This window comes from Epinephelus moara, chromosome 18 (assembly GCF_006386435.1).
Source record: "Epinephelus moara isolate mb chromosome 18, YSFRI_EMoa_1.0, whole genome shotgun sequence".
In the NCBI taxonomy this organism is placed as follows: Eukaryota; Metazoa; Chordata; class Actinopteri; order Perciformes; family Serranidae; genus Epinephelus; species Epinephelus moara.
In genome coordinates this window covers 19,518,804-19,540,940 of record NC_065523.1, presented here as the reverse complement: position 1 = coordinate 19,540,940, position 22,137 = coordinate 19,518,804, and the positions used below count along the sequence as shown (strand labels likewise).

The window sequence follows — 22,137 nt, the reverse complement described above, 5'->3', positions numbered from 1 at the left end:
AGATGATAGTTAAGGTGGCGAAAGTCCAAATGGTGGTAGATGGGTCCAACAAACACCGACTTTCACCCAAGAGCGCGGTGTTCACGTTCCATAAGATTCTAAAGCCAAACCCTGTTCTTTTATCCAACCATGTGTGTTTGTTGTTGAAGGGAAAAGCGTCATTTCGCGGTGCGTATTTTGAAAGAGACTGTATGTAACCGTTAAATTTCCTGTGAAAACAGAAGTGTATCTTGAAAGAAGACAATGCATGTAAACAACCACCAACCCACGGTACCCAGGGTACCTTGCACGTCGTATCTGGATGTGGGAGGTCCATTACAAACAGTAGCTTACAGTTCCTGCGTAGTATACCTTTAAATTACTGGAGAACTTAAAGTCTTGCTCCTCTGAGTAATTGCAGCTCCAGTACAATGTGCTTTCTTGTTGTCCCTTTATGTATCCTTGTTAACCTTTCATTGCCTTTTTTTTCAATTGTGATCCACCACTAATACTTGCAATGATTCCTCATCTCAGAAAAGCTCCACTTGAATATTCAGACTTCCTGAGCTCAAATGAGAGCTGTTGTTCAGGAAAACTATCCAGCTATTCCTTTGCACAACTTCTGCATAACATTAAGAAGAGAAGCAGTCAGTGAGCTAATAAACTTCACGTCTATAAAGGAAACTCATGCCTGCAACTGTAACATTGTCCAATGATTTTTAGTGTTGCATGGCAAGATGCCAGTCTCAGAGCTATTCTCACCCCTTCTCTGTATATTTATTTTAAGCATGGGTGCTAAAACAACATAGTCATGGTGGCATAGCTGCCTTGCTGAAGTGTCCTTGAGCACATCAGGGGCAACTGTACCGTAGCTAAACTTTTACCCTGAACTCTCTGATGACAGGGTGCTATAAGACAATACCTCTGCACAAATCAATAGTATCGTATTGGTGTATCGACCAGGCTCAAGGTGGGGCCGTGGTAGGTGGTGGTCATGACAAAACCTATCGACTATTGCTGTTTTTGCAGCTAAAGCCATCCTTCTGTCATGAGTCTGTTCACGCTAAAAAGCAGGTCGATGGAGGGCAGACGCAGACCGAGGCTCCCACTGTTCCTGCAGGTTATTAAAATACGCGTTCTCATAATGAGGAAGAGGCGGTCTGGCGTGGGGCAGACGTGGGCACATACACACACACACAAGAAAAGTCCAGAAGTTGTTAATGGTGCCTCTCTATGCTGTGCTCATTAGTGACACTGTTATCCCTGCAGCATCTACCTACCACAGGCTGCTCCCACTGTTTAGTGTGAATGCTGAAGCCCAGACCCGACTCTCTCCAAGAAACAAGCAAGTCTGCTCTCATCCTCTCTCCTTTCCTCTCCTCTGCTTTCTCCAAGCCCAAATGGTTTTTATCCCCTCTTTCCCTACCCCCCATAACACATGCAAGGAAGCAATGTGGATTTAAATTGCAAAATGATTTGCATAAGTGATCTTAACAGAAGGCTGTTCAGTCTGGGGCTGTAATTTATCCTTCCTTCAGCTAAAAGAGTTCCAAGCATTAGAATGCATGACCAACAATTAAAAATACGTTTTGATGCCCATGCCATAACACAGCCAGAAAGTTAATGAGGAAACTTGTAACGTCAATGAGTAGCCAAAACAGCAACTCTAGGGTTTCTCCTCCCTCTCCCTCTCCAGATGCCCCCTGCCTGTGTCAGCCTCTGTTGGCTCTCATCAGCCGCTCAGCTCAGCGCTGATGTTTGACACAGCGTGGCTGAGTCATGCTGGCAGCTGAGGGCATCACAGAGACAATGTGTGCCAGCCTGGGATGGGCAAGGGTACTTGTTGCATCACTTGCATACAATGAGGCAATAGTCCTTCAGCGTGTACAGTAAATGTAGGTTAGAGTGTTGGGCAGATCTGTGCTGCAGTATCAATATGATCATGAGCCTGACACCCTCTGAGGATCAGTTCTGATGTAAAATATTAACACAGCACCAAGTGTCGTCGCTGACAAATTAGCTGCAGTGATGGGTTGGTGTTCTGATATACTACTGCAGGCGTTTTTCACACTGTTTTCTAAATTTTTATAAGCAAAGCACTTGATCTGTTAATTAAGAAAATAATCTGCAGATTAATTCATAATCAAAACAATCATTAGTTAAAGCCCTATTTTTTTTAATGAAACTGAACATGTATTTCTTGCCAAAAAAAAGTTTCAGGTTATTTTATTATTATTATTATTTAATTTTTAATTTTTTTTTAAATTATTATTCATTTTTAATTTTAATTTTTTTTTTTTTTTTAATTGGCACTCAAACATGAGGCACTTTTATTTTAGAGCTGAAAAAACTTAATTGATTAGACAGGAAAAGAAGAGGCAACACATCACTAATTAAAGTAATTTAAAGGTCCAGTGTGTAGGATATAAGGGGGATATATATTTATAATCATGTTTTCATTAGTGTATAAGCATCTGAAATTAAGGATTGCCATGTTTCGTTATCTTAGAAAGAGCTATTTATATCTTCATATGGAGCGGGTCCTCTTTCACAAAGTCCATTATGTTTCTACAGTAGCCCAGAATGGACAAACCAAACACTTGCTCTAGACAGGGCCATTCACATTTTCGCATTGTACAAGAGAGTTCTCCGACATGCTTGGAACTCATAGAAGTTTCAGTAGGTTGCAATCTGCAACCTCGCTGTTAGATACTACTAAGTCCTACACAGTGGACCTTTAATCAAACTAATAAATAAATAAATAAATATTTGCTAGTTTCATCATACTTTTCTCTATTCATCCATGTAAATGGAATATTTTTGAGTATTAGATTGTTGGTTAGGCATAGGAGACATCTGAAGAGATCTTGTGATGGGCATTATTATTATTATTAATATAATTTTTTTTTTCTACTGTTGTTGACATTTCACAGTCATTAAATACAGAAACAATCAACAGATTACTCGACAATAAAAATAATATTTAGCTGCAAGCCTATTTTATTTTAGTCTCATTTCAGCCTTTACTTAGTGGCAGACTAAAAAGAGGTTGAATGTCAGTTTATTAGAATATATCTAAGGATTTAAAATGGTTTTTTTTTGCTCATGTCTGTACAGTATTTGTTATTACTACTAATGTGCACAGTTGAAAACTTTAAAGTGTTTCTTTTGTGCAATTTTTAGAAATAACACTTCCACTGTGCTCTCACAGTTTGTGCGTTCCTCTCCACTCCCAGCAGGGGGAGGCAGTGAGCTCACCTTGAAGCCTATATCGCCCTTCTTGCAGCAGAGGCAGGCCAGCATGAGGAAGACGAAGGTGAAGAGGCCAGAGAAGGAGACAGCCACCACCGCCAGGGATGAAGGCCACGACAGCTCGCTCAGCGGAGCCCCATCTGCAACATGAGAGCATAATGCCGGTGTTAACAGGGCGGAGCTGTCCTGAGATCAGATGGCAAGCTGCAGAGTCATACAGGAAATTAAAGGCTAAATAGAGATAAAGGTGATTTGTATACACGCAGATGATTTGTGGCCATATTATTTGCAGCTTGAAGAAAGAAGCATGTGACTCATAATTATCACTCTCTCCTGATTCCTATTCATCTCTGGATTCTGTGACTCTGAATAGGAACCAGGTCCCTGTGGCTTAATTACAGTAGTTACTATGCACAATGAGTCATGGAGGCTAAAAGTTTCATACCACCCACAGACACAATGACTCCCCCTGGATAATAATTTAATAAAGCAGCAGCAGAGTAGGTGTAGAGGCCCATTCTGTCTCGGTGTAAACAGCTGATGAATGAAAAAGCTGTGAATCTATAATCTGCTTTTCATTCTCCGATGTCCCCTGCAAAATCACCCTAAAAGCAACAAATCAAAACACACCCCATAATTTATTTAATTGGAGTAACTACTTTCCAGAACAATGCGCACAATGCTATTAAAACATACAATGAGACATAGTTATGTTTGAGTGCACAACATTTTAAAATTTAACCACAGCGTATCAAAGAAATGTTTTGTGTGGGTCTGTGACCAATAAACACAGAGCACACACATGCTCATTGGTGACTGCGTGCAATTATTTCTCCTCAGCGTGAGTTTTTCGCCATCTGTCACTGTCTTCCTGTGTGCGTATGTGCAGCGCACATGTGTCACTTTGTCTTTTAGACTCCAGTGGCTGAAGACATCCATATAATCTGATTTACAGTTTGAAAGCTCCTGCCAAAACGGATGAAAGAGACGAGAGGAAGAAAAGAATGAGAGAGGAGGGCAGGAGAGACGGGGAGATTGAAACCTTCACTAAACACATTAACTCCCTAAACCATCAAATGCTTAACACTTTGATATTTTTAAATTTTAAAGTTAATCTGAGCTACTTTATGAAAAACACGCCCTGTCTTCATGACTTTTATTTAATACCCACATCAAGGCCCACTCAAAGCAAACATTTGCACACCTGTTGAGGGATTCAACCTCAATCAATGGCGTCCTGACACTCAGTGGTTATTTTACTACATCACCGAACTACTGCCTGCATTAGCCTTCAGCTGTAGCCTCCATTTTATATCCATACCATCTGACCTTCAGTCATATTTAATGCTTTCAAATGAGCTAATGGAGCATTGATTTTCTCCTTCACCTGTATGTATTATTTAGGGTCCCATTCTATTATAACAGTCCCTTCACACATCAATTAAAGGTGTACTAAGCAGTCACTTAGTGTTTGTAAAGACTATCGCCAGCAAAAGTGAAAGTGAAAGCCAACCTAAAGTCACTGTCATTCACTGTATTTGTGTGTTTCGGCACTGTGTCCACTATTTTCGTAGCTTTCTCTTGGATGCATTCTGCTTACGGTGTGGCACCTGGTTGTTTCCTTTATATAAAGTGGAGGAAGTGGAGGATTGTTGGAGGAAACAGAGGAAAAGGGCTGTGGCATTCACTTTTGCTCAAGAGGAAGAAAACCTACAACTACCAGAATGCACTGCACTGCACCAGACCAATGAATGCCCCCTGCTGGTGGGTGATATGGGTGCGTTCTGAATCGCATACTTCTTTTTACTTTTGACTCTTGACTCTGTTTATAAGTCAACGATTTTAACCGAAAACGGTAAACTTAAGTTGCGTTTTGGCTGATCGTTTACATAACAGCGACGTTTTGGGTGCCTGAAAATGCGGCGTTTTGAAAACGGGTTCAAGAGTGCAATTTTTTGAAAACAGCACCATCTCCGTTGTCATGTAAACCTGCAATATGCAGTTCCTCTGTTGATGGAGACTTCTCGCACATGCGCATTACGGTTCCAGTCACGAGGCATGCGCGAGAAAGTCAACCATCACAACAACAATGGCAGATTCCCGAGCTCTGTTTGCTCTGTTTGTTTATACATCACTGCTCTGTAGAAGGAAGTGCATGTGCGCAGGTGCGTGTTGTTTCATCACACCACCAACTACTGGCCCGGCATGTATACTACAGCGTTTTTGGTCATTTTTGCGGATCTGTGTTTTCAAAACGTTGTCGTCTGAATGCGGAACTTTTTCCAAAATGAGAAACAATTCCGTTTTCATCGGATCGTTTTCGTGTAAACATGGCCTTAGTAGGTTCTGCAGCTGCCCTTAGAAAGTATGCACACAATCAGAACATACTACTGTCTCATAACATTACGCCCTGAACTTTGACCCTCTTGCTTTTACTTGTGTTACCATGGAGATAAAACAGACAGCACTCACCGTGTTCACCAGAGACAGAGATCAACCCAGAGAGCTCAGCTGTTGTTACTTTGTGATGTACTGTATGTAGTTTAACTTTAAAGTTATAACTGCACAGATTGTAGATTGTTTCATGTTTGCAACAATGAAATTACATCTGCAGTTCTCCGTCATTATTTTCATAGTTATGTCCTTTTGTTGTTTGCAATATTTTTGATGATTCAGTTCACTTAAACAATGAATATTCCTACTATCACTATTCGACTGGTCATTAGTTACTTGAATGCACTATCATCCTTCATTGTGACTTCTGAGAGCTGTCAATCAGCTGTCAAACAGCTGTTTGTGGCTCAGTCGATGTGACATATCGTCCGCTGTGCAGAGGATTGTGGATCAGAACAGCCAGAAAAGCATGCTGGCTTGCATACAGCAAAATCAGACTGGATGTAGTAGAACATCCTGGTATTTTTGCCATACTATCTATTAGGACATACTAAATCTTTTTCTGGCATACTATAGTATGGTAGTATGGGCATTGGAATGCACAGATAATGCAAGCTTGGCCATTTTTCCACAGGAAACAATATGGCAGCTGGCTGTTAACAAAAAATCTCGAACTACAGTTAAACAGTGGACTAAAATATGTTTCTTTAAACATTTTGGTGAGACATAGGCAGAACAGTAACAGAATCTTGGTTCATATTTTACCAGTAGTGCTTGGTTTTACCATTTGATCTTGATACTTTCAGCCTTTAGTTTTATAATACAAGGAAAAGTGTGGTGCCCACTCCTGGTTCACAAATTCTCATATTACGGCTAAACAGTGCACTAAAATATGTTTCTGATAACATTTTCGGTGAGAAATAGGCAGAAGAGTAACAGAATCTTGGTTTACATTTGTTCAGCACTGCCTAGATCTGAATTTTGAGCTTGAGAGAGTGAGAAGGGTCTCTCCCTTTGCGTCCATGATGGCAGGCATACGATGAAGCGGAAGTAAAATCTCTAGTTTGGGCAACAGCCCTAGAGCCAGAAAATCATGCAGCTGGATTTGAGCTGAGAGATGAGAAGGGAGATGTGGGTGATGGCAAGATGGAGAGAGGTTCACCACAGTTTATTTACACATACTACCCACATTGTTATGATACATAAAATCATTACTGATGAAAATAACCCTGCTGACATCACTATGACATCATCAGTTACCTTCTCCAACTTAACAGAGCTCCCTTTCTCTACCACTGTATTTCTAGTCATGACCTGGGCTTCATGTGTTAAATCTGTCCTTATTAAGACGTTATGGTTTTGTTCATACAGTGTTACATTTGCTCAACTTTGTGGTTACTTCCCCAAATTAAGCTCACACACATCTTAAGAAAATGTTTTGTTTTGTGGTTGGAAATTCCAGGCTAAGAGCTTTCCGTTTTCATAGACAGCAGATCCATTATTTCTTATTTTCACGTTGTTTACATGAACCTTATTTGTGCATCTCTGTTCTGAGGTCTCACTCTTGAACCATTTTTCTCACATGTTTTCCTCAAGAATAGAAAACAAATATTTTGAACTCCTCTTTCATTGTAAGCACTAAACCCGCAAGTAAACTTAACTAGCCGACCGCAGCAATCTGGCAGAGCTCTCCCATCTGTTAGTACGCCACATTATGCAAACATGTCTGCTTTCCAGACCTGCAGTTAACCACGTGGATGCCATGTTTACGCCCTTTATATATGTGCTGTAAGTCTATCTATTGATCTATTACAGCATATTAAAGAATAGGACTGTCATATGTCCTCACTCCTGTGCCCATTGGGTCGACGAGGAGCTTTGGTGTGTGACGCTTGTGTGTGCTTACTTTTCCAGCTCACTGACTGAGACTCAGCGGTCCTGACCCATTTGGCTGTGGGGAACACACTGTTCCAGACCTGACAGCTCCTGTGGCCCAAACAGCACTGCTCCAACCAAAGCCTGACCCTGAGGTCACGGCCACAAAGCCTACACTCACACTCGCACAGGCAGACACACACGGGCAGACAATGAAAACAGACAGGCACTATGCATCCAGGTTTCTGCTTAAAGCAAGGTTTGAGGATTACAGCATGTATGCGTATGTGGGCACTGACCCGCCAACACATCACCATGGTAACAACCTTGCTGGCTTATTAGTTGATTGCTGTTTACGTGCGGTAAACCTCATGTCCCCTTTTTACCTCCCCACTTTTGGAAGATACACAACATTTCTGCTGATGCCTCGTACACCGACGCTCCCTCCCGTCTGTATCCCTGTGTTATGTGTGACAGCTTGTGTCTGTGTCTCCATGTGGAAGTGGAAAAGAAGGAACCCGAGCAGTGCCCTTTCTGGATCCACCACACATACCACAACACACAGCCTGAGTGGGTGGTGAGAGGATGCATTGTGTAGAGGCTGATAGGGGAAACAGAGATGAATACTCACATCTAAGAAGAATCAAAACAAACTTTTATAAACATGCATTCTTTCTCTCTCCCACGATACATCTCGACTACCATCCCTTTTTTAAAGAAGCTTCGGCACTTTATAACGGTGAAATTCATCAATTAAGTTTATAAGAATTTTTTAAAATATGCTGCACATCAGTTACCTTGGCAAAGGTGTATGCTGAATCTATGGATGTGTAGATAGATGGATGGATGTGAGGGAGGAGCATGCTGTGCAGATGGTGCCAGAAAGAATGATGACACATGCTGAATCAGAGGGAGTGGTGACTCAGGGCACACTGAAGGACACGACATAAAACATACATACACATGTTGTTATTTCTATCAAGTCGGCTGCCATGATGTGCCAGCCCAGTGCCGCCCATGGCATTATTACACACCATCTTTCTGTTTTTGTCTCACATTAAAGTTGAAGGCAACAATATGTATCTTTTCACCTTGAGGCAGGAAGTGTGCGATCTCGTCAGCATCCTCCTTAGTTGGTCGCGTTCCCACAGCGAAAAGCGATGTAACCCGAGGCTGAGGTAACTGGCCACTGTCGGCCTCTACAGGCACTGATGAGGCAGAAGGTGACAGAGGGGTGGAACGGTGGACAAACCTTTTACTCTTTCACAAATAATGGAGGAATCATGGAAAGTGGCAACCCACTCTAAATTTGTTTTGTGAGTCAAATGACTGTATTTCTTGTACAATAGTAAGAGAGGGCCTTTTGTCCTTCTACATTTCGAGCAAGAGCTATCTTTGCATTCATAAGACCCCCACCGAGCCGACACAGCGGTCCCATTAAAATGAATAAGGGGAGTGCTTTAGTCATGCAGTGCTGTTGTCTGTCTAAATAAAGCCTGAAGTCTGAAACCATGGCTCTCTTCTGAAAAATGTGACAGAACATTCAATCCAGGTAAGGGGCAATCAGCTGCAATTAACCAGCAATGGCAAAATGCCTTGTGGTTGTATACCTCTGCCAACAAGTTGCACAAACAGTTTACATCCATATCTGTCCAGATTCATATGTAGCCATGACAATAGACAATGCTTCAAATATGGATGTAGCTGCAGACAAACATCTCCAATCCAGCAGCACAGAATCAGCACAGTTTCAAGGTGGGCACCTAAGATTAGTATCACCAATTTAGTACCTGGACAAATGTCTCCCCTTCTGTTCCTGAAATATGGCACTGAATACTGTCCAGAAAAGTATTTATGCAGAACACTATGATGTCACAGTAAAGTTGACCTTTGAGCTTTTGGATATAAAATGTCATCATTTTTATCTTTTTAGACATTTGTGTGAAATTTGATCATAATTAGCATGTGAATTCTTGAATGAAGGCCAAAAACGTGTTCTGTGAGATGTCGGTGAAGATTCTCAGTCATCCATGTCATGATGAGCATGAGTGCTATACCATTGGCTACTGGACTTGAGCTTCTTGAGGACGTTTCGCCTCTCATCCAAGAGGCTTCCTCAGTTCTAGTATGGGTGTGGACCTTTACAGAGTTATTAAGGTCACATGTGTCATTGACCCTCCCGGCCATCTTGTGTGTCATTAGGATACGTTGGGACTGCTTTGTAGGTGGGTGATAAGTGATGTGGTAGGCTACCTCCTCTGTGTAACGATGGTTGTTTAGTTGGATGTAGATGGCTTCTTTCATGCCTCTTTGGTTGACAGACAAGACAGATGGATTGAAAGAGGCGTGAAAGAAGCCATCGATATAGCACTTGTGTTTTGTGAGGTCACAGTGACCTTGACCTTAGCAGGTGGCACCAAAATGGCCACCAAAATCTAATTAGTCCATCCTTGAGTCCAGGTCCAAATTTGAGGACATTCCCTCGAGGTGTTCCCTCGGACAACCTGAAAATGTAATGCCTCGGACCATAGCTGTCACCAGCTGTCACCGGGTCAGCGTGTCAGACCATGACAGTGAAGAGAAAACTGTAATGGACCTGCATTTGTATGGCACCTTTCTAGTCAAGCGCTTTTGACACTTTGAGTCATATTCACCTATTCACACACACATTCAGGCTACCATACAAGGTGCCACCTGCTACTCGGTTTTGAACACACTTACACACACCATGGAACAGCCATTGGGAGCTCAAGGATACTTCGACATGCAGACTGGAGGAGCAGGGGATCGGACCCCTGATCTTCAGATCAGTTCAGTGAACGACCCGCTCTACCTCCTGAGCCACAGCCGCCCACGAAATATGAAACAAAGCTCTCAACCTACTGGTCAACCTTCTTTTCAAGCCTCACCCATAGCCATAAGGTTTGGGAAGTGATTTGGAAGTCATTTTGATACAAGCAGCTGACTTAAAGTTTTTTTCCCAATAATTCCAACCTCAAGCCACTGCTACTTTGAATAGAGGGTGTAAAAGTACCTTGTCAGAACGTTACACATATTTATAACGAGCTGGAAGTAGCCTACACTCCAGGGCAGACATACCCCCAGAGATTTGGAGAAAGTTGCAGAAGCAAATGATTCTCATCCTCTCACAATCATGACTCTAGCACTGAAAATCCTCAATATTTAGCTTCACAGTTCTTGGCTGCTTTGTGCATTATGTAATTGTTGGTATACCTTTGATTTCACTGTGTCAGCTCGGCTTATAAAGTGTTATATTTGCACACTGTAGTTTTTACCACAACACACGGATCATCATTTATAAGGCCTAAGTCCTCATTCACCACCAGAAAGTCTAATATGTCCATCCAGAGTAAAATCAGTGGCTCTATTTTCATAAAGCGACATTTGAAGAATTTATCTCCTACTCTCTCTGAAGAGCTGTGAGAGAGCGACGACCCCGGGTCCTCCATAAATATTTGAGAAGCACACATTACTTCACCAGCTGCACGGCAAAATGAAAATAAAGCACTTAAAGCCGGGCTCATACCAGCTTTATTAAAAAGCTGTCTTCAAGACTGGAGGAAGATGAGCCATGTCCTGACGAACGGGAGGGGAGAGTGATGGAGGCACCATGCCACCTCCGCAATTCAGGCCAATGATGGGCAGGACGCGGTGGGATGAAGGGAGGGAGGAAAGGGAGAGAAATGAGTGGGTGTAAAGAGGATGAATGAATGAGGAGCCCATTGCTGTTGTTGTGAGACTTAATCGATAAAAATCTTGCTTTATTAAACGTGACTTTGAACTCCTGCTCCGGATCAGTTTTACATAGCTAAACTGTGACTAGGAATATCATGATTCTCCAAATCTATGATTCCATTCGACTTTTGATTTTAAGGTCACAATTCGATTGAATTTTTGTTTTTAAGGTTTCTTTGTTTTTTCAGCACTGAAATCTATGCTTTTGTCAGACTATCGAGTCAACTATCAGTTACATTTTCAAATTTTTATGGAAAAAGACAGGCTTCAGGTGTCAATTGTGATATAACAGCCACCAGATTCGTACTTTCGCTTCACTAGCATAGCCTACAAACTGTAATTTTTCTGTGAACGATGCATTCGTCATTTACATAACTCGAGGGGAAGGCAAAATTGCCACACCATTGACTTCAATCAAACAGGAGGATTTTACAGCAGTGGACACAGTGTCTGGAAAAGTGTAATCTTTTAATCTTTGGATGTGCGGGAGGAGAGAAAAAAAATCTTGCCTTTGAGTTTAATGATCAAAATCAAAAGCTCATCACGATTAATTTTCAACTTAGAATCAATATCCTGACAGCTCTTCCTGTGACTCCCTCAGCTTGGATTAATGAAGCCTGGCTTGCGCTATCAGATTATGGCCACGCAATTTAATACCAGGCTGAGCAGAGGGATGCACATTTCAAGCCATCAGTGGCAGCAGCGAATTATTAGTGTCCTTCACAGTCACAGAGCAACAGCCTGTAATGCATGTTTCTAAACATGCACCTAAATAATAGGCATAAAATGTCTGCTGCTGAAATGGCAGGCACGCTGACAGAAAGTAATAAACAGCGAGAGAGAAATATATAGACGTGTGCAGAGACGGAGGCCGTAGGAGGGAGCAGGAAAAGCTAAGGAATGCTTAACTGAATGACGCGTGTGTGTTCATGCGTATATGTACGAGATGAGAATGTAGTGTGTTAAGCACTGTCACCAAGCTTTTCATGGTAGATCATAAATAAAGCATGCGGCAGTGAGGTAGGGCTTTCTGTTGCTGTGCAGCTGTGGCAGGCAGCTGAAGCAACTGAATGCCAGTTCTACAGCTGCTGGAATATTCACTATGTGTAAGTACCTGGTATACACGATAGAGCTCATCCTGCATTCAGCAAATCTGTTCCGAATGGACACGTGTAGGAGAGGGTGAGAGGAGAAACACTGTAAGGAGGGCTTTAAAGACAAAATGGGGATTTTATCCCCAGAGTGAGGCATGTACAACGCCTCCCACACTAGAGGCCAGAGTCGCGCTGTGTGTTCGTATTCACACACGAGCACAAGAACAGCGACCCACATAGAAAGCCCAGTCAATTGGTGTTGCACCGGACTGCGTAAGGTAACTTTGAAGTTTCCGTGGTAACTGAGAGCACTGGGCAGTTGTTTCTGCTCCTGATAGCAGCAACTCCAAGTCCATGAGGAGGAACTCGAACACACCACTGAAAAATGTTGCACGCTTTGACTCAGCCATGCAGAACAGAAGTCTCCCTCCCTGTGAGACGCTGCGCTCCCATCCTCCCTCTTTCTATTTCTTGTTAGTATGGTTGCTATGCATGCACAAATGCACACACACCGCTTCTTGTTTTTGACCAAGAGACCAAGTAATGACAGTGCTGCAGGGTGGGCAGTGTGCCAAACTACACACCACTGCAATCAAATCGTCTTGAGAACGAAGTGAGGGGGAGACAAAGAGGGGGGGACGACAGGCTGAGATACAGTTTCAACTGCAGTTGGTATTCAGTAGACTGGAAACGAACAGGGACATACATTATACAGCCATTGTGTTATGTAAATGTCTCCATTTGATGTGCGGTCAGTGGCCACAGACTGAGCTTTGTGTCCGTCAGGAAGGCAACATTGGCTAGAAACATGTCCAGGTGGCACTAATGACCAAGCTGCACGCAATATACTGCAAAAAGACTGTGGGAAGTCTGTGGAGGCTGGAGTCACCGTATGCAACAGGAGGCTAGCTGCCGCCATTATTCAGCCACTTAACTGCCCCTCCACCTCCCCTCAATGCTTCCTAATGGGTAAACATCACACAGAGAAAGAGAGCACAGAGAGCCCCAAATCTCTCTGAGCATGCGTTTAAATTCAGGACAGTGCTGCAGGGGCAAACAAGCTCCTCCATCTGCCCTGCCTGGCCTGCACCAAGTGGCGTCCAACAAAAACACACACACTCAGGAACACACTAACAAAAAAAATGCAATGGTGTGGTTGGGAAGAATTGTGGGTTAGGATACAGCAGACAGGATAGATAGAGACAGGAGGGAAGTGTGACCTTTAGGTTTAGATTTACAGGTCAGTTAGGAGGCAGCAGGAGGAGAGCAGTGCAACCCAGGTTGATGCGATGTTGCGATCGGAAAAATGGATGCAACTTCAACCAATCCCAGTGAATTCTGTTTGTCCAGTCACAACTTTTCAGTAAATTTGACCAATCATTGTAGCTTTCCATGAGTTTCACCAATCAAAGCACTCACCAAACTTGCTTGTTACTGGTTGTGACGATGCAGACGCGTGACACAAAGGTCTCACATTTACAGCCAAAAATAACTGCTGAAGACCGTGCAAGGCATGTCCCTGATGTGGTGCACAAAAGCAGGGGAGAACTGCTTTGCACCGTGTTAAATATTTTGGTGAAACTAATGAAAATCAAGGATTAACACACACTTTTCGACCCCAACCAGAGAAAACGTGTGTACAACAGATAAGTCAAATCATCATGGTGAAGGCTGTCGCATCCAGATCTGGTGCACGTGCTGACAAAATCAAGGGGACTTAGATAAATATGCATGGTTAGCGGTAACGTAAAGCATTGCACTCTTTTAGGAAAGCTGCAATTTTTGGCTCAATAATCCCAAAAGAAGCCTTCAAAATCCTGAGGAACGGAGCATAAAAATCAACATACATACACACACAAGCAGAAAACTACAATGATGTTTGACTAGAAGTTGCTTGATGAGGTGCTGCCCACCACAGAACTGCATCGAAAACAATCAGCTCACAGTTGCAGGTAACAGACAGAGCTGCCTTCCTGTATATGCGCCAAGCTAAACATTGATTCACCACTGCTTTTGTGCATGTGTAAATAGAACGCATAAAGACGATCGTTAGGGATCAATTTCTGGCTCAAGCGGTTAGCTCATCTTTGGTGTCAAGATGTAACTTGAGCACCTGCTTTAAAAGACTGGCTCTATATGTATCAGCGTCTGGGGATGCAGAGTGGCCAGAGTTAGCCCTCCTCTTCACTCCGCTGCATTGTTAAGAGAAGTGAGCTCTGCTCCGACACAGCCCAGGTTCCCAAGAGAGACAGACGCCCGACAGCAGCCCTCTGTTACAGCTGCATGAAGAGGGGGGAGATCATGAGGTAGGACGGAGGGAGGGAGAGAAAGTGCTCTGGAGAGTGGAGGAGAAGGAGAGCAGAAGTAAAAGTATAGAGCAGGGAGCATCGGACTGCAGAGGAGGAAGCATTCTGCAAACATGCACACACACACACACACACACTGGTCTCTAGCTGACAGCAAAAAGAGCAGCATGGCACGATTAATGGCAGGGTACTGTATCCTCCACCCATTTGCATCCTGTCTGCCATTCTCTAGTCATGCTCTCTGTGAATGACTGCAGATGGCAGAGGGACGCGCTGGTCTGCAGAGAGCCACGATAACTGTCATTAACTGGGAGTGAGAGCCCAGGAGGACCACCATGGATCAGCATTACAGCCCTGTCATGTCCGTCCCCTGACAGCCCCAGCAAGGGCACACTGCTGGAGGGGAAAGGGTCTGAATATCAACTCTGTCTCTAATGGACGGACTTTTTGGGTAAATTTCACAGGTCGACTACTGTTTATCATCAATAATGCATTCATCTGAGACATTATTATAATTAATGTGACAGATCATTGCAGAGGAGACTGGCATCTGTTCTGCATTTTGCAGTGTGGGCTGCTGGGTCAAATTATGAAGGAAATGTGCTGAATTGGGTGATTATTATGCAGCAGAAAAAGAATCAGCGCTACTGTTTCTTCTGCACAAATGGAACAAAAGCTGCTCACAGTTTATCGCACGGGAAAACACACAGCTGAATGAATGAATGGAATGAAAATATGTTTATCCTCTTGAGTCAAGTAGAGGAGGGAACTTTACCAAGGATTCGGGGATCCTCTTTACAACAGGAAGCAACACAGTTTTTGGGAAATATACATTTTCCCACCGCAATCTTTACAAACACTGACATAATAATCATCACAATTAATTTACCAATGACAGAAAATGCTACACAAAGCACCTTTAACATACAGATCAACCACTTGTAAAAGAGTAGCACAAGCACTAGCAGAGGTTTTACTGTCATACATAAACTGGATGTAATACACAGGCAACACTGGGAAAGAGAACGTGCTAATGAAGGACACAAACATGCATCTCTGCCCACAGCAATATAAGACTGAGTGGAGTTTTCTTTTAATCATTACCAGCATTTTAAAATATGTAGGTCTTAAAATCACATTGTAAAAAGTTCAACTTGTGGTTATCCTAATGGGATTCTTTGCTTTCTTTGCCTGGTAAACTTTGTTGCAATGTTTAATCACACATTTGGACACGAGTGGTGAACTTCCTTATCATTCGGTTACATGGATAGACAATAAATACTGTGTTTCATTAAAGCTTGTTAAAGATTTAGCAGTAATCAAGGGTGAAGGTTTCCTTTCAACACTGACACATTTTGAGTTTGTAAAAAGAAAATACTCTGCTATGATAATTTGGTTTGACATGGTTTTCTTGCATAAATAAAAAGCCCTAAAAGGAGCTGTGACTGGGGCAAGTCCCCCATTGAGAAATTCTTGAGCTGGAGTCCGCCCCGCCAGCCACCTTTTTTGTGCTAGGTTGATCAGTAAAGGAGTCGTTAGCATTAGCATTAGAGGAAATATTGGAGAGATTCAGCCATACATGTTCGAGCCTCAGTCAGACCCAGACCAGAGTCCTGTATTGGTCTGATTTTCAAGACCCGTTCCCGAACCGGAACTTGCATACTGCACCTGCCCTGCCATCCCCACATATGACCAATAAGTCCCACAACCCGACCTGACTTGACAACACAAGATCCATGGCCTGACCCCAAACTGCACATCCTATAATAACCATGTGATGTTCAAGTTTTTTTTTTTAAAGTGACCATATTGGGACATTTTGTACATGTGAAACTCAGATAATATAATTTAAAATGAAGGTAGTTCAGGGAATATTTTTTTGCTTATTTCTCATAACATTGAGCAGCACACCCCCGCAATTAAAGGCCTGTTAATAACACACCTGATTGAAGTGGCACTCATATTTTAGCTGGCACAAAAGACAGAGCCGACACACAATCAGCAGTCAGAAGAAAAACATTAAAACATCGAATTAAATGATTACTATTCTCATGTCATTTTAATATTTTTATCATCCAACACCTGCAATGCGACCCACTTTATTCATCCAGTAGCAAACCCAAAAATAAATTAAGCCAAAATACCACCCACAAATCACCTTTTTCGCAGGTCACCAACCAGGTACCCCTAGGTAACTGACCTGATGCAGGACTCTAACCAAAAGTCAGCTGAGGAGTCTGTTGTGCACCAGAATCTAGCAGATGTATCAGAACGCTAAGTGTAGTTAGCATCTTTTGTTTGTTTATGTTGTTTGTAGGCTAGCTGGCACAGGGTTATATATCAGATGTCTAATTAAAGTTTGCAGAAAGATATTCTGTCCAGCTGAGAATTTAAGACACTAAAGCTTAAGCTTAGTTAAAGATGTGTGCAATGTGTGCAAAGCTTAGTTAAAGCTTTGCACACATACAAGTAAGAATAGTCAAGGTCAGACATTTTAAGTTTAAGTTTAATATATCCAGCGTCATGCTTGGCCATGTTGTTGAGCTAGTTTGCTGTCTTTGTCAAGTAGCTGTCCATTCACTTACTCTACAGCAGGAAATGGCACTTAAATAAAATAAAAGCTATGCGCCAGAAATTCCCCGTACTTCAAAATTAAGTGTGTTTTTGACAAACATTTTAGGGGACTAAAATGTTCAGATAATGATGGCTTTGTAGCAATCCAAAGTGTATAAAGACACTATATACAATGAAATATGTTACCTGTAATAGTATCATCTTAACTAAAGCATTTGCAAACAGACCTGACAGAACACAGTTCTGCGCACACACACTCCACGAAGACGTGACCAGGCCCTCTCCTCTAGGCCTCTGCCTGATAAATACAAATGAGATGCATGTGCAAACCATATGCAGACAAAGAAATATGCACTTGGAATGACATTTCAGTCTCCAGTCTCATGATGCAAACAAAGGCAGTGTGTGTGTGTGTGTACATTTGTGTGGATATGTGTGTGCCTGTGTGGAGAAAAACAAACATACCTGAGCAAAATAAGTTAGTGTGAGTTATGCTGGCTGCCATGCACCCATTATTCCTCCCATATTCCTCTGGTTTCCTGATGCTATTGTCAAGCACATGCTCCCACTCTGACACACAGGCAGTGAATTCACATTGCACACGGCCGCACTTTTCACCCAAATGTCTCCCACCTGTCCAACCAATTTGAAGCAGTCCTCTTGAGTGCAAGGTCGCACACGTGTGCTGCTTTATCACTAACCTAAAACATCCCTAAAATCAGTCCACCACACCTCAACCTTGCTTCATAACTAGCATACGTCTCCACTTCCATCCACCACTTTGTGACGATATAACTCAATGGCTCTCAGGGTGCACCAGCATTTAAATTCAACAGCCAGAATTGATACTTGGTGAAGAATTAAATACTGCATGAAACCCATTAAGTATGCAATTGCATACACACACACACAGGCCTTCGACGAGTACTACTCCAAGAAAACCCACATCCCCCACATCATCACACAGAGAGCACATAGAGGAGACAGAGATGGTTCCCCTTGACTGCTTAAATCCACTTCATTCTTATTCTAGTTCCCCCAGAGGCTGACTTATGTAACTAAAGTGCTTGGTTACACATGGAGAGATGAATAATCAAACAGTCAGCCATGGCTGGCTTGTAGTGACCGAGTCAGTGGGAGGAGCTGAGAGAAAGTCAAGACACCATTTTTAACATCTTTCCTCCCTTGGTTATAGCCTGCAGTGGTGTGTCCATGTGTGCGCGAGGGCACGTGCAAAGCTTTCCTGCATGTGGTATGTGCATTATGCATTATGCTGTAAAGTGTGTGTGAGTGACAGTGTGTGCTCTTTGGCGTCTTCACCAAGATACCGTCGGTAGCGCGCACTCTAGCTGCCACTGCCACCTCCAGGCTCTAGAGGAGACTGCTGAAAGACAGTCTGCCACAGTTGCTGCATTGTCAGCTTGTTGGTGTATCGTTGCTGCCTTCCAGGTCAGTCTGTCTTCTCTTTGCCCTGACGGTAAAGCGATGCATATTAATTCTGTTCGTAGGGCACAGCCAGGTTTTCAAATAACTACCCTTCACACGCACACATTCGCCTCCTCTCCTGACGGGAGAGCTCTCCGAGGTGCTGAAGCAGTGGTATGCCAGGTGCAAGCTGCAGTTGTCACTGGTGCAGAATGCCACACATCGGCCCTCACATGCCCCAGCTTGTGAGGGCCGATGTGGTCTGGAGATCAGAAAAATCCTGCTCTGGTGTGTGTCCGTCCATGCTGATGGCTTATATAGTGCCTTGCAATGTGACGACTGACCTGGCCACATAGCTGTTCTCCTCTATCCGGGTGTGTGTTTGTGCATTACTGACTGTGTGAGCGTGTGCAGAGGTAGAGAACACCGAATTCTTACATAGCCCCGGGCGAAGGGAGGAAGTGCAGCTGTGGAGGGAGGCTCGAGCGGTGCTACAGTTCAAACGCTGGATTTTGTGTTTTTAAATATGTGTTTTATTAATCTGCTCCTCAGCCTCACAGAAAGCACATTCCAACTACAGCTGATTGAATGCTGCTGTGTGTCCCTCCCCTTTAGCGTTTCTCTGTCCCTCGCACTGGCCATGAAAATGACTGGCTCCTCCTCACACGCCCCCTTCCATCGCCTTGGTAACATTGATTTTCAGCGCAATTACTAGGAAGGAACGGGGAGTGAGGTGCCACTCTAATGAGAAGTGTAGATCATTATGACAGGGGAGTGATGATCCAGACCCTGTCCTCGACTCTAGCTACATACAAGCTACATGTACACTCATGCCCCACACTTCTCCTTAAACCAACCAATCCCAATGCATGTGCTGATTCCACCCTGACCTGTCACTAAGGCTATTCACTCAGCTGAAGAAAGAAAATATGACTGTTTCACTGCACATTCCTGAGGAGGAATTTTCAAAACCTGAGCTCTCCTCCAGGAAAAAAACAAAAAACTAAGACAATTAAATTAGAAGATGCCCCAGAAGAGCTGCAGTTAGTAGGCATTTTACCCATAATTCAGCTGGGAACCATTTATCCTGCTTCAAATGAAAAGATTGCACTCCTCCGGTCAGTTTGTATCATATTTCACTGCACAGAACCAGGGGTAGCCAGCTCAGCACCCACTACACATTCCACACCGAGAAGTGCTTTTGTCATGGTTTCCCAGATATCTAAACACTAAACCACACTGTGATTCTCGGTGCAGCGTGTTTTAAAGCAAAGCAGAATATTATCTGGGACAGGTCAGCCATTATTTATGAAAACTGTGATGCCACATGAATGTACTATGTATTAGTCTTGTATTATCTGTGTTTTAGAGATGTATCCACTGATCTAACTCATCTCTCAAATCTTACATTTTGCATCCACAATGCGTTATGTGATGGTGATGCCTTCTCATCACTTGTCTTGCTATGGTGCATGTGTTTGTTGACAGTCAGACAGCCATTGCAAGCAGTGACACTTCCCAAATGCCAACATGAAGGAGCATTTTAGTGTCACATTCTGAGGGAGAGGTGCAAAGAGTGAGAGCTGTGGAGTCACAGCAAGGTATACGAGGGTGGTATAATTGGACAAAGAGGGATCACTGAGTGTGTGCAGTTTGTGGAGGACAGATAGATCCTGAAACTTGAGAGCCACTGGACTCGCCGTCATTTGTATGCTCAGCACACTACGCTCAGTGCAGGGGACTCTCTCAGTCCTGTTTACACTCGCACACGGCTATTTATTCTGCTCTAATTCAAGCCCTCACATGGGACAGCCATGACTTCCTGCTCGGTGGTCCCGTAGCACTGCAGCAGCACCTGGGTTCTCCTTCCCATCACCCCAGACACCCAGGGGGGATGATTAAACGCTGCATCCAAACTGGCAAAGAAGAAGCGCAACCTCCGGCAGTACAGCCACACACCTCTGTCAGCGGGTCACCTCTGTAATGTTGGAGTCGGTTAGCACGCACACACCCTGATCATAGCGCACAGTACACACATGCACGCACGCAGCTGCAGGGATGTATGTGTAGGGCTATGCAGAATCTGTGCAGGCACAACTTTTAACCCTCTTGTCACCAAGCTGTAAAGGGCCGATTGAATGTAAAACATCTGAGCTAATCTTGTGATGTTTGGGCTCACTGTGGTGATGATGATGATGTTATGGCAAGAAAACGCTGTATACAATGATGTAGCGTCAGGACACAGTGTATGGCCTTGCATCAAACACCAGATTCACTCAGCTTCATCATAAAAAGACATACATCTCAAGCAGGTCTGCAGCAAATGGCCAAACGCTCTCATTCAAGCCACCCATCAGTTTGACCCTTACCTGTATCAAAGTGGGAGCTGAAGGCAAAACTGGGATTGAAAAACGCCGAAGACATGACAATCACATGTAGGGCACAGACCATCCTCCTCGTTGCGTTGCAGAAGACAGCAAAAAGCCTAAACACAAAAAAAGGGTCAAGAATAAATTCCCGACTCAGGTGCGTTTTTTGAGATTCAAGTAACCTGTGGTCGGAGCGGTGATGCGCAGCATTTTATTCCATCACACCTCACAGAGAGCCCCCCGAAAATCCTGCTCCACCTTCAGCTCGAGCAGATTTGGAGACAGATGTTGACAGTCAGTTCCATTTCACCACATCTGTTAGTGTACTTGCTTGACAACAAAATCCCGTCTCGCGCTGTCTTTCATTTGACTGCTATTCTGGACAGGTTCGGTGTACCTACTCGGTCACCCGTTATTTACACCAATTTTTGACACTGCAGAATCTTGGCTGCTCCAAACATTTGGTGATCTCCCATTTGTCTTCCTTTCAGAATAAACCTCTGGTTGCTCCTTGTCCAGCACTATATGTAACATGCCGTTTTTAGGGAGAGCAGCTGGTTCTTTTTTAAAAAGATGCGTCGGTCAGCGATGCGCATTTGGGTTTCAGCTTCGGTACAGAAAGAATGAGCGACATCTTGCACCAGTGTCAAGCCACACAAAGTATACAAGTACTTCCGTTTACATCTTTCAAAATAAAACCTATGTACGCGTCATAAGACTGATGTTTGTCTTTTATTTTGAAGACAAACCCACGCAGTGCTCCGGCTTTCTCTGTCACGCTTGACGCAGCCATTTCCAGAGGAATCCTGGTTGGTGAGCGTGCGTGCGCGCGTGCGTAGGCTATGTGTTTAAAGTTGTTTTGAACAGAACATATTACTAAAAGACTCTCGTATGTTTTTACTGAAATTGGGAGCACACAGGGACCACAATACCTTCTGTCCTGGCATCCCACCAGGTCTCAACAACACCAGGTCCAACAGGCGATAATGATGGGCACAGAGGGCCACCGTCCCGCCCACAAACAGCCCATTTTGGGGACAGCATTGGCTTCAGAGACTCTAGTGAGTCCATCATTGCCAGATTGCTCTTTCGTAGTTGTTAAGTTTTATTTCC

General features: G+C 43.5%; 1 protein-coding gene across 2 annotated transcripts; it reads right to left on the bottom strand.

Moving 5' to 3' along the window:
• Window positions 1-3,091: 3,091 nt before the first annotated feature.
• LOC126404940 (serine/threonine-protein kinase LMTK1-like) lies at window positions 3,092-21,630 on the bottom strand. Of its 2 annotated transcripts, XR_007571535.1 has the most exons (3): window positions 21,250-21,630; window positions 21,025-21,140; window positions 3,092-3,371 (listed from the first exon to the last, which is right to left on the bottom strand). XR_007571535.1 is itself a non-coding variant. In XM_050068376.1 (2 exons), the coding sequence occupies exons 1-2, from the start codon at window positions 21,104-21,106 to the stop codon at window positions 3,112-3,114; spliced, it is 342 nt and encodes a 113-aa protein (XP_049924333.1). In that variant the 5' UTR covers window positions 21,107-21,630; the 3' UTR covers window positions 3,092-3,111. The 2 variants fall into 2 exon arrangements, 1 of the variants encoding a protein (XP_049924333.1); XM_050068376.1 differs by having other exon boundaries at window positions 21,025-21,630.
• Window positions 21,631-22,137: the final 507 nt, after the last annotated feature.

Bases quoted from the DNA above. Each gene is read 5' to 3' on its own strand.
- LOC126404940 (XM_050068376.1), bottom strand. From the start codon at position 21,106: ATGGTCTGTGCCCTACATGTGATTGTCATGTCTTCGGCGTTTTTCAAT. The intron at 3,372-21,024 runs GTAAGGGTCAAA...CTCATGTTGCAG, and splicing joins CAGCTCCCACTTTGATACAG to ATGGGGCTCCGCTGAGCGAG.